General features: G+C 40.3%; 1 protein-coding gene across 1 annotated transcript in view; it reads right to left on the bottom strand.

The window, feature by feature from the left end:
* The window catches only part of COL19A1 (collagen type XIX alpha 1 chain), a 437,433-nt gene that overhangs the window by 90,745 nt on the left and 328,118 nt on the right, over nucleotides 1-18,570 (bottom strand). The window contains exon 17 of the mRNA XM_061427130.1: nucleotides 2,393-2,437. Within this exon, the coding sequence (XP_061283114.1) occupies nucleotides 2,393-2,437 (45 nt within the window). The remainder of the gene's footprint in view (nucleotides 1-2,392; nucleotides 2,438-18,570) is intronic.

Raw genomic sequence — 18,570 nt, 5'->3', positions numbered from 1 at the left:
GACATACATGATACTCTACGAGAAGAAAGAAAGTTTAGAATGGATGAACAGTAAGGAACAAAGTGTTGGTGAGGGCTTAATATATGTCATGCATTGTGCTTTGGGTAAGGTCATCTCATCTCATTTGATTTTAATCCTGCCATCAACTCTGTGTAGATATAATTTTGCCCATTTCACAAATGTGTAAATTGATGACCAGAGGGTTGGAGTGTCTTTTCTGAGTTGTTAATGGCACAATCAGCTTTTGATCCCAGAGCCCAGGTTCCTTCCATCATTCAATGGTTCTCAACGCTGGCTGCCAGGTGGAATCATCTGAAACTCTTTTAAAATAAAGCAACATGGACCCCACTCCAGATCAACCAGACACATGAGTTCTGCCCCACATCAGAGTCCTGGAGATGGGGCCCGAGACTGGTAATTTCCAAAAGCCCTCAGGGGACTCCAGTGTGCAGCCGAATCACCGGAGTCCACCAGGGGTGTGGTCCGAGGGAGAAGGTTGAAGGGGCCTTAAATTCTCACTATAGTGACCTCTGAACAGCATCACCAAGAATGAAGTATAGACTCAGCCCAGGTACTGAGTGTGCACAGTTAGAGGTGATTCTGCTCCTCCAGCAAGGGTGGTGCTTACATTTGAGAATTCATCCTATGCATTTTTTACTGAGAGAGCCTTTCTCCTGTTAATTAAAATTCCTACAAATCACTTCACACGGGCATTTATATCAGGTACTGTATCCAGTTCTCTGTAGACTCCTCTGGGTTATTTCTTTGGGTGGGAAGAGGGAACAATCATGCCCCTGGCTTTTTCTAATTCCACTTAAGATTCTAAAGCAATTAGAAAAGATTTTGAGCCATAGAAAGTGTCCTTAGAGTTAGAAATACACCTGTTTTACAGAATCAAATTTCTCAACATTGAGGTCTTCAGAATTCCTAAGTAACATGTGTTTCCTAATGAACAGAGCAATACGAGAGCCAGCTGCTTTGTTTCAAGGAATGAATCATAATTTAAATACTTTAAAAGTGCCATAGCTCTCTTTGCTCAGCTGTCCCAAGTGACAAGCTCTTTTTTTTTTTTTTCCCTTAGTCTGCATGTGTCCTGCAGTAATTGCTTAAAATATAATGTGTTCGTTATGGTGGTGTAGGAATTCCATAAGCTATTTGGTTACAGGAAATAATGTTAATGTACTAGCAGTGCAATCCAAGACACATAAACGACATTACTGCTGTATAATCAATTTTTAGGGATGTCTTTTTAAGAATGTCAAGGTTTTTATTTTTATTTTTTGCAGGAAATTTCATTTGCAATGGTCAATCTATAAGAAGCTCCCCATTTTGCGGAGACTATCTCTTAGCAGTTTTTTTTTTTTTTTCTTTCTGGTGAAGGAGGTTTGATCTTGTGAATAGATGGGCTGCACGGATTTATAAGGCACGGAAGTCATATTTTCTTGGATTCATGTTGAAATACCCTGCCCTCAATCATGAGAATTTTTACTGGGTGAATGACGGAAAGGAGCACTCACAGGCCATGTTCCTGCAGAGTATTTTCAGTCCTACTCATCTCTGTCTGTGGATTTGATGTGCGTTGTTTCTTTCGTCTTTTTTTCTTTTTAAAATTGAAGTATAGCTGATTTACAATGTCATGTGAGTTTAAGGTGTACAGCAAAGTTATTCAGTTTTACATACATATATATATTTTTTTCAGATTCTTTTCCCTATAGGTTATTACAAAATATTGAATATGGTTTCCTCATTTTTTTTTCCTTGACAATGGCAATTTCTCACTGAATCTAAGGTCATCACAATTGCAGGATCAAACAGGAGTGAGACATCTTTTTGAGAAGGCAAGTGTATTTGTCATCTTCACAGCTAATTAATTAAACTCATGAATGATGACAATGAGAAGGCAACGGAAATTCACCAGCGTTTTAATTTTAAAGCTGTTTTGAAATAATTATTTGGTTAAACTGTGACTGTACATGATAAAAACCCACCCAAAAATGCTCCCATGACAGCTTATGTGTGGACACTTAGGAGGACAGAAAAATGGCAAGCCTCGGGCATCCTGTCACAGGGCCTTTCAGATTGTTTTTGCCACCGATGCGGATCCAAGAAACATCTAACTATACACTGAAACATGTGTCCTAATTTCATTTACCCGTGACAGTTATGTGACAGCTATTTCCCTTCACTGTGGAAGTGTTCCCTTCCTGTGGTCAGCTTACTCGGGGCTTCGAGGGGAGGCGGAGCTCAGCTCTGCTTGGTCAGGAGGCGGGGAGAGTAGTGCCCCCTGCAGGCTGACGTGGAACCTGCGGGGCAGTGAGGCTGCCCTGACGTGTGAATGTGTGAATTGGTGTAAAAACCTAGATGTCTCTACTCACTCTGCAAATTTGCTTACCTTCTCTCCTTTTAGACCACCAGCTCCATGTTCACCAACATTTCCCTAAGTAAACATGAAACAAAAATTAAAAAAAAAATCCATTTATTTTTAAAACAGACCCTACTTTAACATAAAAATAGACAATAGCACTGTAACAGCTTTTATCTCATTTGCCTCTCTCACACTCTGTCAAATATTCCTGAAATATTTGCCTCTGTCAAACATTCCTGAAAAACTCTCACTTTTGAGACCCTATTTGTCCTTGCTGTGACCTCCACCCTATCTGGTCAGGAGGTGATGCTAGAGAAACAGCACCTCTCCAGGGGCGAAATAGCAAAACTCTAAACTAATGCCCGGCAGCCTGGTTTGGTTTTGATACAACTTTCAAGACTAGTAGTGGTATCTTTGTTGCTCAGTGTAATGGATGTTCCATTATCAACCTTTCGGCTGCACTTGGCACGCTCTTGACTTGTGTTACATGTACTCTACTTCTTCTTCCTGTCTCTCTGACCTCTCCTCTTCAACCAGCTCCTCACTGGTCAAGCCTGGACTTCCTCGGGACTACCTCCAGCTCTCTTCTTGTGATTCAACCTTTTGTCCCAGGTACGCTTACCCATTCCATGGCTGAGGCATTATCCACACGACAGACAAATCTCTAAACCCAGCACATGTTTCCCTTCTGGGTTTTGACCCCTATATCTACTTTTCTACTTAATGTGTTCACTTGTAAATTCTAGAAGAGAGTTATAGTCAACAAGTTCAAAACTGAATTTAAAAATATAAAAACGCAGCCATATATGAGTAAGAAAGACAGGAGAATAACTCATTGTTAACAGGTGTTAGTCCAGAAGTGGGAGGATGATAATTAACTTCTTCCTAACGTATCTGTGCAGTTTGACTTGTGAAAATGAGTGGTAATTTCATTTTATAATTGAAACAAATTACATAAAGAAAGAAAATCTGCATCCAACCTCTCCTGTCCATAGACTCTTTCTTCTTCCATCTAGGTGTCATCGTTAACACTGGCCTCCTCTACTTCCCTGGTGGCTCAGATGGTAAAGCGTCTGCCTACAATGTGGGAGACCTGGGTTCAATCCCTGGGTCGGGAAGATCTCCTGGAGAAGGAAATGGCAACCCACTCCAGTATTCTTGCCTGGAGAATCCCATGGACAGAAGAACCTGGTAGGCTACAATCCATGGGGTCGCAAAGAGCAGGATATGACTGAGCGACTTCACACACACTCTACTCCTTAAGGATAACATCATCCAGTCCGGTTGCCTCTGCCCCAAGTCTCTTCACTCCAGCTACCTCCACTGGAAGGCCACCAGCACTCTTGCAGGATCATTGCAAAGGCTCCCTCACTGGCCTCTATAACCTACTCTTGCTCCTCTGACACACATGTTCTCTATAGAAGGTCAGAATGCAATCTTTAAATGATGTTCTGACTTTCTTTCTTCAAAACCTCAGCAAAGTCATGTAAAGGGTCTTCTCTCAGCCTCTCAGATGGACCAGGATCCTTCTTGTCTCTCCCTGTAGTCCCCGACTCTGTCCTCACCTCTTCATCTGGTTAGCAGTGACTCAGATCTCAGCTATTACAAAATGCATTCTGAGGGTCTCCAGACAGGTTCCCCTCACACCTTCTCATTGGACATTGTGTTTCTCCTTAATACTAACTAACATTTAAAATTTTGTATTTCTTCAAAAATTCTTATGTTAGCATGTAAGACCTGTGAGGCCTGGAACTGAATGCCCACCCCATGCCTATAGCAGTATCTAACATATAGGAAGCACTCAATAAATATTTGTTGAATAAATAAGCCAGTCACTGTTGTTACAGTTTAACATTTTAAATGTGCCTTCGTATTACTCATGCTACTCTAGTCAAAAAGAAGTAGTTTAGGGGATTCCCTGGTGGCTCAGTGGTAAAGAATCTGCCTGCCATTACAGGAGACATGGGTTTGATCCCTGATCTGGGAAGATCCCACATGCTTCAGAGCCACTAAGCTCATGAGGCACAACTACTGAGCCTGTACTCTGCAGCCCACAAACCACAATTGCTAAAGCTTGCCTGCCTGGAGCCCTTGTTCTGCAATGAGAAGTCACTGCAATGAGAAGCCTGCCCATGGCAACTAGAGAAGAGCCTACATAGCAATGAAGACCCAGCACAGACAAAAATACATAAATAAATAAAATTATTTTTAAAAATGAAAAAATTAAAATAAAATTTGAGGAGAAAGAGACTAAAAATTCTGTAAAAAATAAGTAGTTAATAACTGCTGTTATACATATTACTGGTCCTGTGATAGTCTCTCATTTTTCCTACTTACCTTTGATCTCAGATATCTAAATAGAAAACAAAAATTGTAGTCCCCAAATCTTAAGTTATAAATCATTTGCTGTTGTTGTTCAGTCTCTCAGTCGTGTCTGACTCTTTGCGACCCCATGGACTGCAGCAGGCCAGACATCCCTGTCCTTCACCATCTCCCAGAGTTTGCTCAAACTCATGTACATTGAGTCCGTGATGCCATCCAACCATCTCATCCTCTGTTGTCCCCTTCTCCTGCCTTCAACCTTTCCCAGCATCAGGGTCTTTTTTGATGAGTCGGGTCTTCACATCAGGTGGGCAAAGTGTTGGAGCTAGCTTCAGTATCAGTCCTTCCAATGAATATTCAGGACTGATTTCCTTTAGGATTGACTGGTTTGATCTCCTTGCTGTCCAAGGGACTGTCATGAGTCTTCTCCAACACCACAGTTCAGAAGCATCAATTCTTCAGTACTCAGCCTTAATGGTCCAACTCTCAGATCCATACATGACTACTGGGAAAACCACAGCTTTGACTATATAAACCTTTGTTGGCAAAGTAATGTCTCTGATTTTAAATATGCTGTCTAGGTTTGCCATAGCTTTTCTTCCAAGGAGAAAGCATCTTTTAATTTTGTGGCTGTAGTCACTGTCTGCAGTGATTTTGGAGCCCCACAAAATAAAGTCTCTCACTGTTTGCATTGTTTCCCCATCTATTTGCCATGAAGTGATGGGACTGGATGCCATGATCTTAGTTTTTTGAATGTTGAGCTTTAAACAGCTTTTTCACTCTCCTCTTTCACTTTCATCAAGAAGCTCTCTAGTTCCTCTTCTCTTTCTGCCATAAGGGTGGTGTCCTCTGCATATCTGAGTTTATTGATATTTCTCCTGGAAATACTGATTCCAGCTTATGCTTCATCCAGCCTGGCATTTTGCATTATGTGAAACATGTAAGTTAAATAAGCAGGGTGACAATATACAGCCTTGATGTACTCCTTTCCGGTTCTAACTGTTGCTTCTTGACCTGCATACAAGTTTCTCAGGAGGCAGGTAAAATGGTCTGGTAGTTCCGTCTCTTGAAGAATTTCCCATTGTGATTCACACAGTCAAAGGCTTTGGCATAGTCAATGAAGCAGAAACAGATTTTTTTTTCCTGGAATTCTCTTGCTTTTTCTATAATACAACGGATATAGGCGATTTGATCTGGTTCCTCTGCCTTTTCTAAATCCAGCTTGAACATCTGGAAGTTCTCAGTTCATGTACTGTTGAAGTCTAGCATGGAGAATTTTGAGCATTACTTTGCTAGTGTGTGAGATGAATGCAATTGTGCGGTAGTTTGAATATTCTTTGCCATTGCCTTTCTTTGGGATTGGAGTGAAACTGACCTTTTCCAGTCCTGTGGCCACTGCCGAATTTTCCAAATTTGCTGGCATATTGAGTGCAACACTTTAACAGCATCAATCTTTAGGATCTGAAATAGTTCAGCTGGAATTCCATCACTTCCACTAGCTTGGCTCCTAGTGATGTTTCCTAAGACCCACTTAACTTCGCACTCCAGGATGTCTGACTCTAGGTGAGTGATCACACAATCGTGGTTATCTGGATCATAAGATTTTTTTGTATAGTTTCTTCTGTGCAAGGACATATATGAAAGTGAGGTATGACACTCTGAGTCAGATATATAAAGAACGAGCAGTTATGAAATGGTAAGCTGTTTGAATGCAATCTCCACAGAAACATAAAACTTTAGGAGTTTCCTGAAAATACTGCTATCTGGGCCTAGAGCCAATGGGCTCCAATGGGCTCTGATGCACAGCCCATCAGAGTCTCTGCCTGGCTGTGCTTGTGCTAAGATATGTGGGGAAGGTGGAACATACTTGGTCTAAGACAGTGGCCTCCCAATCTTTTTGGCACCAGGGACCAATAGTGTAGAAGATAATTTTTCCACAGACAGGGTGGGGGGGATGGTTTCAGGATGATTCTCATAAGGAGTGTGCAACCTAGATCCCTTGCATGCACAGTGAACTGTAGGGTTTGCACTCCTGTGAGAATCTAATGCCACCACTGATCTCACCACTGGAGGGGAGCTCAGGTAGTAATGTAAATGATGAGGAGTGGCTATAAATATAGATGAAACTTTGCTCATTTGCCTGCCCATTGCTCACCTCCTGCTGTGTGGTCCAGGGGTTGAGGACCCCAGGTCTAAGACATAGGTTGTCCAGGGATGGTTTTGGACTGGGATGCCCCATGCTTTTGACTTTCAGAGCAGAAGAGTACTCAAAGTACATCTGCTGAGAGCATCTCACAGCACCTTGGTTTAGGTCCTCCTCCCTAGCTGATCCCCCAACAACCTAAAGGGCATCACAGATGCTGTGAGATGAAGATATGCCTCTGCAGCACCAAGTCATATTATTCTATCCATATACTCGATTGTTCTAAAATCTTGACTTTTCTGGAGGTTTTCACATCCAGAAAAACAACATGGTATTTACTGCCAAGCAGAATATCATATGGTTGCTTCATGCAATAGCTATTTCAGGAAACCTATCTAAATAAGGACCCTCAGTGGCCTCTGTAGGTGTTATCCACTCTCTGGCTAACAACACTCAAGGCAGACGCAAACTTGAACTTCATTTGCATTGATTTGTTGACATCTGAGATTCTCCTCTCTGCTTTCTCCAAGCTAATTGTACCAGACAATTTCTTGACTCTATAGAAATAATATGGCTTCCCTTGTGGCTCAGTGGGTAAAGAATCTGCCTGCAATGTGGGAGACCTGGGTTTGATCCCTGGGTCAGGAAGATTCCCTGGAGAAGGGATAGGCTACCCACTCCAGTATTTTTGGGCTTCCCTTGTGGCTCAGCTGGTAAAGAATCCGCCTGCAATATGGGAGACCTGGGATTGATCCCTGGGTTGGGAAGATCCCCTGGATGGAGGCATGGCAACCCACTCCAGTATTCTGGCCTGGAGAATTCCATGGACTGTACAGTCCTTGGGGTTGCAAAGCATTGGGCACGACCAAGCGACTTTCATACCACATAGAAATAATAAGAGACTTGTTATTGCTCAGTTGCTCAGTCACGTCTGACTCTTGGTGACTTAGTCCTTATGTTTCTGGAGCCCACAGTTCTGCCTCAGATGTTATTCTAATTTTACCAGGTCACTTTGTGCCTTTCTGCCATGTTATTTGAATGGTTCTCAAAAACCTTTTGAGTAGCTTTAATAGATGTACAATTTTGAATATATTGTTGAAAAGTCCCTGTGGTGCAGTGATGAGAGTTGTTTTGTGTGGGGTGATGCCTGCACATTTCAGGAATTCTGGGGAAATCAGGATGGCACAGTAGGCAGCACTGAGTTCACCTCGCCCTTCGAACACAACAATAACACATCCATGTGTGGAGCAGCTCTCACTACAAACAAACCAGAGACTGACAGAGAGACACTTACACAATCAAGACTGTAAGAGAGGTGCACACAAATCAGGTAGGAAGGGAAAAGAAGCAGTCAGGTTGGGATTGTGCCTGTAGTGAAGGACACAGATGAGAAGGGGGATTACACAGGCTCAGAGATTCTCCCTGGGGAGTGAGCAGTTTGAACCGCACTTTGGGCACCCCAGTCTTAGGGACTGATGTCAGGAGGATACGTCTCCTTGCTGCTGCTAAGTCGCTTTAGTCGTGTCCGACTCTGTGCGACCCCATAGATGGCAGCCCACTAGGCTCCCCCGCCCCTGGGATTCTCCAGGCAAGAACACTGGAGTGGGTTGCCATTTCCTTCTCCAATGCATGAAAGTGAAAAGTGAAAAGGAAGTCGCTCAGTCGTGTCCGACTCTTAGCGACCCCATGGACTACAGCCTACCAGGCTCTGCCATCCATGGGATTTTCCAGGCAAGAGCACTGGAGTGGGGTGCCATTGCCTTCTCCGTACGTCTCCTTAGCTGGCTTGAAAAGCAGTGTCACTGACAGTGAGCGTGTAAGAAACCTAAGGTCTGCTTGTGAAGAGAGCATACACACTGGCTTATGCCCAAGAAGGAAGGAAGTAGATAAAAATTATATGAACTCTGCATGGTTTCCTGTGGCTACCTCAGTGTATGCCCGGCCCAAGTTGAGTGCCCGGTCCAGCTCGCTTGCTCTGTGGCACAGCGCCACACTAGGGTAAGGACTGCCAAGGCCAAGGGAGGTATACAGTAGTAGGGGGATGAAGACCTGGCACAGCATCTGAATGGGGGGCAGCAGCCATTGCTGTCACTCCAGGAGGCAGCAGATTGGGAGCTGTCCAGAACTCCAATGGTCTCAGGACCACCACAGTCTGAATGCTGACCCACACCAAGCACTCATTCCAGGACCTCTTGCTCTAGCACTGCTTCCCTTTAAGGCAAGGGTGCTGGTCGTGGGAGAGGCACACAGAGGGAATGGAAGCATCTCAGGCCTGACCTTCGTGACTTCTGCTCCAGCAACTGGGAATCTGCCCCCACCCCAAGGGGGTGGTGATGGTCATGAAGCAGAGGAGAAGCCCTGAATCACACCTGAATCCAGCTCTAATGCCATCTCATGCTCCATTTTCTACCAAGGTGGTAGTAGTCAGCACATCCTAGGGGAAGACGTGACTCAGGCTCAGGTCAGCTTCAGCTCTCCCACTGGGCACATACAGACTATATAGGGATGCTCCCACTAAAGGACACTCCTTCAAGACCATACAGGTAACTGTTTCACCTAATGTCAGAGACAGAGAAAGTTAGCAAAATGAGAAGACAAATTTGATTCAAATGAGACAAAAGAAAACTCTTAAGAAAACAAGCAATAAAACAGAAATAAATAATTCATCAGTTAAAGAGTTCAAGGCATTAGGAATAACAATGTTAAGTGATTTAGAGAAAAGAATAGATGAACACACTGAGAATTTAATAAGGAACTAGAAAATATAACAAAGAACCAGGAAGAACTGAAGAATACAATAAATAAGCAACATACACACACAAAAGAATGAACAGCAGACTAGGTGACACAGAACACATAAATGATCTGGAAGATATAATAATGAAAATCACCCAATCAGAGCATAAAAAAGAAAAACAAATTTTAAAAAATGAGAACACTTTAAGGGGGCTCTGAGACAACATCAAGCATATCAATCTTTGTGTTATTGGGAACTTGGAAGGAGAAGAGATACAGAAAGTAGTAAAAAGTGCATTTGGTGAAATTATGTCTGAAAACTTCCCAAACCTGAAGAAGGAAATATTGTCCAAGTTCAGGAAACATAGAGTGTCCCGGATAGGATGAACCCAAACAGACCCACACCAAGACATGTAATTAAAATGGCAAATATTAAAGTGAATTCTAAAGGTAGCAAGAGAGAAACAAAGAATCATATACAAGGGAACCTCCATAAGGCTATCGACTGATTTTATAGAAACTCTGTAGACCAGAAGGGAAAGTGCTGAAAAGGAAAAACCTACAACCTAGACTAATCTACCCAGAAAAGTTATCATTTAGTCTTGAAGGAGAGATAACTTCTCAGACAAGAAGAAACTCAAAAAGTTTATCAATACTAAAATTACCCTATAAGAAAAGTTAAAGAGTCATCTCTAAATGGAAAAGAAAAGGTTACAGTCAGAAGGAAGAATCTATGGAAGGAAAAAAAATCCCACTAGAAAAGGGAAAAATATAGCAATGGCTGTGAATCAACTATTTAAGCTAGTTACAAAGATTAAAAGGAAATAAAATTATAAAATATACTATAATAAACAGTGAAGGGATAAACTAGAAGGTGTAAAATATGACATTAAAAACACAAAATATGACTGAAAATAAAAAATATAAATATTTTAGACTGTGATTGCACTTAAATGACTACCAGTTTAAAACAAAAAGAAATAGTTACAGGTCAACATATATGTAACCACAAACCAAAAACCTAAAATAAATACACAAAAAACTAGAGAGAAAGTAGTACAAGCACACCACTGAAGAAAATGATCAAACCACAAGAGAAGAAACTACAACAATAAGAAAATAACAGAAGAATCACAAAAACAACCAGAAAACAAGTAAGAAAATGGCAGCGAGTACATTCCTGTTAATTCACTTTAAATGTCGACAGACTAAATGCTCCAGTCAGAAGAAACAGAGTGGTTGACTGTATTAATACAAGACCCATCTGTATGATGCTTATAAGAGATTCACTTCAGAGGTAAAGAGAAACAAACTGAAGGTGAGGGATGGAGAAAGATGGAAATAACAAGAAAGCAAAGGCAGCATTACTCATATCAGACAAAATAGACTTTAAAACAAAGTCTACAACAAAAGACAAAGCATTATATAACGATACAAAGATCAATGCAAGAAGAGATATTATACTTGTTAATATCTATGTATCCCATACAGAAGCACCGATATGTATAAATATTAACAGGTATAAAGGAAGAAACTGACAATACTTTAGTGGTAGTGGACTTTAATATTCCACTTACATCAGTGCATAGATCATTCAGAAAAGAAAGCAATAAGGAAACCGTAGTTTTAAAAGACACGCTAGACTAGTTGGACTTAATAGGTAAGTCCTGTTGGTCTTAACAGGACATTCCATCCAAAAACAGCAAAAGAAACATTCTTTTCAAGAGCCCATGGAATGTTCTTTGGGATGAATCACATGTTAGGCTGCAAAACAAGTCTGAACAATTTAACAGGACAGAAAATATATCAAGCATTTTTTTCTAAGCACAATAATATGAAACTAAATATCAATTATAGAAGAAAAATGGGAAAAATACAAACACGTGGAGGCTAAACAACATGCTACGAAAAAAAAACAATGGGTCAATGTAGAAATCACAGAGGAAATCAGAAAATTACTTGAGACAAATGAAAATAAAAACACAACTTTCCAAAATCTGTAGGATTTAGTAAAAGCAGTCCTAAGAGGGAAGTTCATAGTGAGACAGACCTATCTCAAGAAACAAGCAAAAAACCTCAAGTGAAAAATCTAACTTATCATATAAAGGGATGATAAAAGGGAAGAACAGCAGAAGGAAATAATAAATACCAGAGAGGAAATACATAAAATAAAAGCAAAAAAAAAAAAAATAGAAAAGATCAGTGAAACTAAGAGCTGGTTGTTTGAAAAGCTAAAGTTGATAAGCCTTTAATGAGGCTTATCAAGAAATAGAGAGGATCCAAATAAAATAATAAATGGAAGAGGAGTAGTAAGAACTGATGTCTTAGAGATACAAAAATCATAAGATAATACTACAAACAGTTTTAGGCCAACAAATTGAACAACCTGGAAGAAATGGGCAAATTTCTAGAAACATACAATCTTCCAAGACTGAATAAAGAAGAAATAGACTATCTGAACAGATCAATCACTAGCAGTGAAATTGAATTTGCAAAAAAAAAAAAAAAAAAAAAATCAAGGCCAGACAGCTTCACAGGGGAATTCTACCAAATAAATAGAGTTAAAATCTACCTTTCTCCAACTATCCCAAAAAAATTGAAAAGAAAGGAACACTACAAAATTCATTCTATGAGGCTACCATTACTTTGATGCTGAAACCAAGAAACTACAGAAAAAAAAGAAAATATCTCTAATGGATATAGATGCAAAAACCCTTAAAAAATATTAGCAAACTGATTTTGACAATATATAAAAGGGATAATAAGTCATGATCAAGTCGGATTTATTCCAGGGATGTAAGGGTGGTTAAATAAACATAAATCAATCAATATGATACAAAACATTAACAAAGGCAAGATAAAAATAATCAGATAATCTCAATAGACACAGAAAAAGCATCTGACAAAATTCAACATCCATTCATGATTAAAAATGCTCATCAAAGCTGGTGTAGAGGAAACATATCTCAACATAATAAATGACATTTATGACAAACCTTTAGCTAACATCTTACTCAGCAGTAAAAAGCTGAAAACCTTTCCTCTAAAATCAGGAAGAAAACATACATGCTCACTCTTGCCACCTCTACTTAATGTAGTACTAGAAGTCCTAGCCACAGTAATCAGACATGGAAAAGAAATAAAAGGCATCCAAATAGGAAGGAAAGCAGAAAAACTGTCACTTTTTGCAGATGACTTGATACTCTATACAGAAAACCCCAAAGTCTCCACCAAAAAACTATTAGAACTAATAAATGAATTCAGTAAAGTTTCAGGCTATGAGACTAGCATACAGAAATGTTGCTTTTCTATACACTAATAATGAACTGTCTGAAAGAGAAAGCAAGAAAGCAACTCTGTTTCAAATCAAATCAAGAAGAATAAAACACCTAGGAGGAAACTTAACTCAGAAAATGAAAGATTTATGCTCTGAAAACTCTAAAACAATAATTAAGGAAATTGAAGATGATTCAAAGAAATGTAAAGATCCATATTCATGGATCAGAAGACTTAATATTGTTAAAATGTTATACTACCCAAAGCAATCTACATATTTAATGTAATCTCTATCAAAATATCCATTACATTTTTTCCCACAGAACCAGAGCAGATAATCCTAAAATTTATATGGAGCTGTAAAAGACTCTGAATAGCCAAAGTCATTCTGAGAAAGAAGAATAAAGCTGGAGTTATTACACTCTCTGGCTTCAGATTATATTAAAAAGTCAAGACAATATGGTTCTGGCATAAAAACAGACACACAGCTCAACAGGACAGAATAGAGAGCCCAGAAATGAACCCACACACCTATGGTCAATTAATCTATGACAAAGGAGGCAAAATATACAAAGGAGAAAAGACAGTCTCTTCAGTAAGAAGTGCTGGGAAAACTGAACAGCCGCATGTAAAAGAACCAGATATCGAACAATGGACTGGTTCCAAATTCAGAAAGGAGAACATCAAGGCTGCATATTGTCACCCTGCTTATTTAACTTATATGCAGAGCACATCATGCGAAATGCCGGGCTGGATGAAGCGCAAGCTGGAATCAAGATTGCCGGGAGAAATATCAATAGCCTCAGATAAGCAGATGACACCACTCTTTTTTAAAAAATTTATTTTAATTGGAGGCTAATTGCCTTAATATTGTGGTGGGTTTTGCCATACATTGACATGAATCAGCCATGGGTGTACATGTGTCCCCCATCCTGAATCCCCCTCCCACCTCCCTCCCCATCCCATCCCTCTGGGTCATCCCAGTGCACCAGCCCCAAGCACCGTGTCTCATGCATCAAACCTGGACTGGTGATCCACATATGATAATATACATGTTTCAATGCTATTCTCTCAAATCATCCCACCCTCACCTTCTCCCACAAAGTCCAAAAGTCTGTTCTTAACATCTATGTCTCTTTTGCTGTCTTGCATATAGGCTCATCATTACCATCTTTTTAAATTCCATATATATGCATTAATAAACTGTATTGGTGTTTTTCTTTCTGACTTACTTAGCTTTCTATAATAGGCTCCAGTTTCATCCACCTCATTAGAACTGATTCAAATGCATTCTTTTTAATAGCTGAGTAATATTCCATTGTGTATATGTACCACAGCTTTCTTATCCATTCGTCTGCTGATGGACATCTAGGCTGCTTCCATGTCCTGGCTATTGTAAACAGTGCTGTGATGAACATTGGGGTACACGTGACACCACCCTTATGGCAGAAAGTGAAGAGGAACTGAAGAGCCTCTTGATGAAAGAGGAGAATGATAAAGCTGGTTTTAAACTCAACATTCAAAAAACTAAGACCATGGCATCTGGTCCCATCCCCTCATGGCAAATAAATGGGGAAACAATGGAAACAGTGATAGACTTTATTTTGGGGGGCTCCCAAATCACTGCAGATGGTGACTGCAGCCATGAAATTAAAAGACCCTTGCTCCTTGGACGAAAAGCTATGACCAACCTAGGCAGCATATTAAAAAGCAGAGACATTACTTTGCCTACAAAGGTCCATCTAGTCAAAGCCATGTGAGAGTTGGACCATAAAGAAAGCTGAGCGTTGAAGAATTGATGCTTTTGAACTGTGGTGTTGGAGAAGACTCTTGAGAGTCCCTTAGACAGCAAGGAGATCAAACCAGTCAATCCTAAAGGAAATCAGTTCTGAATATTCAATGCAAGGACTGATGCTAAAGCTGAAGCTCCAATACATTGGCCACCTGATATGAAGAACTGAGTCACTGGAAAAGATCCTGGTGCTGGGAAAGACTGAAGGGAGGAAGAGATGGGGACAACAGAGGATGAGACGGTTGGATGGCATCACTGACTCAATGGATATGAGTTTAAGCAAGCTCTTAAACTCAACTCTGGGTGTTGGTGATGGATGGACAGGGAAGCCTGGCGTGCTGCAATCCATGGGGTCACAAAGAGTTGGACATGACTGAGTGACTGAACTGAACGGAGAATATTCTCTAACGCCATTTACAAAAATAAACTCAAAATGGATTAAAAACTAAATATAAGACTGAATACTTTAAAACTTCTAGAGAAAAACATAGGCAGAATACTCTTCAACATAAATCATAAGAATAATTTTTTGGATCTGTCTCCCAAAGTAAAGGAAACAAAAGCAAAAATAAACAAATGGGACCTAATTAAACTAAATTTTTTTTGCACAGCAAAGGAAACCATCAAGAAAACAAAAAGCAAACTACTGAACTGGAGAAGATATTTGCAAGTAATATGAATGATAAGGTGGTAATATCCAACATACATAAACAGCTCATGTAACTCAACATTAAAAAAAAAAACCAAACACCTAATTAAAAATGGGCAGAAGAAATGAATAGACATTTTTCCAAAGAAGACGTTCAGAGAACCAACAGTCACATGAAAAGATTCTCAAGATTGTAATCATGAGAGAAACGGAAATCAAAATCATAATAAGATATCACCTTATACTTATCAGGATGGCTAATTCCAAAACTCTACAAATAACTAATACTGGCAGAGATGTAGAGAAAATGAAATACTTGTACACTGCCGGTGGGATGTAAATTGGTGCAGTCACTGGAAAACAGTACAGAGTTTCTTCAAAAAGCTAAAAATGGAACTATCATTGATCCAGAAATTCTACTTCTGGGTATATATCCAAACAAAACACACTGATTTGGAAAAGGTACATGCACCCCAGTGTTCATACCAGCACTATTTACAACAGCCAGGATGTGGAGGCAACTTAAGTGTCCATCAACAGATGAATGGATAAAGAAGGTGTGAAGTATATATAATGGAATACTCCATCATAAAAAATTATGAAATTCTGACATTTGCAGCAAAATGGATGAACTCATAAGGTATTAGGCTTAGTAAAATAAGTTGGACAGAGAAAAACAAATACTGTATGTTATCACTTATATGTGGACTCTAAAAAATGAGACAAGTAGATGTATATATAAAAAAGAGAAACAGACTCACAGATATAGGGAAGAAACTAGTGGTTACCAGTGGGAAGAGGGAAGAAGAGGGGCAAGATAGGGGTATGGAATTAAGAAGTACAAGCTATTATGTATAAAATAAATAAGCAACAAAGGTATAAGTATAGCACAGGGAAGATAGCTAATGCTTTATAATAAGTTTAAATGAATATAATCTATAAAAATATAGAATCACTACGCTATATAGTATACCTAAAATCAGTATAATATTATTAATCACCTATGAAAGTGAAAATCACTCAGTCGTGTCTGACTCTTTGTGACCCCACTGACCATAAAGTCCATGGAATTCTCCAGGCCAGAATACTGGAGTGGGTAGCCTTTCCCTTCTCCAGGGGATCTTCTCAACCCAGGGATCACACCCAGGTCTCTCGCATTGCAGGCAGATTCTTTACCAGCTGAGCCACCAAGGAAGCCCAAGAATGCTGGAGTGGGTAGTCTATTCCTTCTCCAGCGGATCTTCCCAACCCAGGAATCGAACTGGGGTCCCCCGCATTGCAGGTGGATTCTTTACCAACTGAGCTATCAGGGAAGCCCATTAATCACCTATATGTCAAAAATTTTTTTTTTAATTTTGTAAAAGCATTCTTGGATGTAAGGACATGTCCTTTGTTTCCTTGTGGGAAATGGCTAATGTAATCTATAGTCAGGCAGGTGGAAGACTCAAAGTATTTCAACTGCCCTCTGGAGGGTATTCTCTGGAAAGATGGAAGTTTCCAGAAATCTGCAGGCTGCACAACAGGAGACAGCCATCCCTATAGGCTTCTAAGAGTCAAATGTCAGCAATTTCCTATGGCTCAATCTAATAAAAGAGACCAAGGACTCGAAACCCCTCACAGGACATGAGGTAATTAAAAATTCCACAGATTAGTCCTTAGGAATTTAATTCTAAGCATGAGGGGACATAAGGTTCAAAAAAACCTGGTTATCTATTATGCACTGAATTGTGTTCACCCCCATCGCCTCAATTCACATGTTAAAGTCCTAAACCTTAGTACTTCAGCATGTGACCTCACTTACAAGTAATTTTTATTTTTTTTCAGAAGTAGTTACTTCAGGTGAGGTCATGGAGGAGGGTGGACCCCTAACTCAATGTGACGGTGTCCTTATAAAAATAAACTTCGGACACAGAGACATGCGCATGGGGGAACACCATGTCAAGATGAGAGTTATGGGGTCCCAAGCCCAGTGAGCCAGCAGGAGCTGAAAGCAAGGCTTGGGATGCACATCTCCCGGCAGCTTCAGAGATGGTGAGGCCCTGCCAGTACCTCCGGAGCTCTGAGGTTACATGTTTCTGATGGTGAAGCCACTCAGATTGTGACGCTTTGTTAGAACAATTCTAGCAAATTAACATGTGGCCTAAGAGGGTTGTGTTCCTTTGGAAAGAAAGCCCAAGGCTGGCTCTACATCCAGCAACTCAGGGCCTCACAGAAACACACTTCACCAGGTCTGAGTGTGGTTGTCCTTGGAGGGGAGGAGCGGACCCAGGTGAGTGTCAGGATTCTCCACGATAATGCTAAAAATCCAAAAATCCATGTCTGTGCCCAAATCTATGTTTTCCAAAGCTAGTGGATCCTATGGCACTGGGAAAGGGAAGGCAAAAAATTAGGACTGAAATTATATCTGTAAATCTTCTAGGCCCAGAAGGGTTCCCTGCAGTGCCTCCTAGGAAGCGTTCATGCTCTGTGCCATCTTTGGGTTAAACTCACTGCTCGGAAAGATCTTGAATATTTTATTTTGGAGAAGTGTTTTCTGTCCTTGCTAGTCTGTGCATGTGAAAATGAAGTTGTGATTTGATACTCACAAGGAAAAATAGATTATTTTGCTGGCAAATTGGTTTTTTTGGATCAATGATGTGGAGGAGTGAAGGCTGGAATCGGTTGCCAGGAGGCAGAGCATCCATCTCCAACAGATGAGACTGATTCTCTGCAAACTGCACTGAGTGTGATGATGTTAAGATAACCAAGTACACATTTTCCATGTGGATCTTTAAAAAACAATATCAAACGTAAAATCTGCTGTACGTGGCCTCCAGAGAGAACACGCTTTTTTTCCTTTACAATCTAGATTGTTGTAAGGAGCTCTGGTTCCGACGGCTTTAGCAGTTGACAGAGCCTATCAAATTTTTATTACAATCCCCAGAGCTGGAGACAATGCAGAGCAGTTTGCTGGACTGTGAGCAGATTTTCCTTGCGGGGAAGAACATGCTCAGCATTGCTGCTTCTTTGCAAACAGTCTTGCAGGATGGGAGCAGCTAGCTGTTCTGCAAATTATTTTTCTGATGGAGAGGGAAGTCTACCTTTTACTCATTGCATCCTCAAGAGAGCATGCAAAAATGCATAGAAACACACTTTTAGAATTGTCCCCATCTCCCTCTTTGGGCTCTCTGTTCCTCACTTCCTTTTTTCTTCCCTAATTCCATTTTTGATTTGTGCTGTGAGAGGAGATGGCTTCTTATGCCTGAATTTCTTCCTCTGATGACAAGGAAAATGTAGAGGAAAATATC

Source organism: Bos javanicus, chromosome 9, assembly GCF_032452875.1.
Source record: "Bos javanicus breed banteng chromosome 9, ARS-OSU_banteng_1.0, whole genome shotgun sequence".
NCBI classification, from domain to species: Eukaryota; Metazoa; Chordata; class Mammalia; order Artiodactyla; family Bovidae; genus Bos; species Bos javanicus.
Note: the sequence above shows the minus strand (reverse complement) of the source record. Positions and strands in the feature narration are given on the sequence as shown.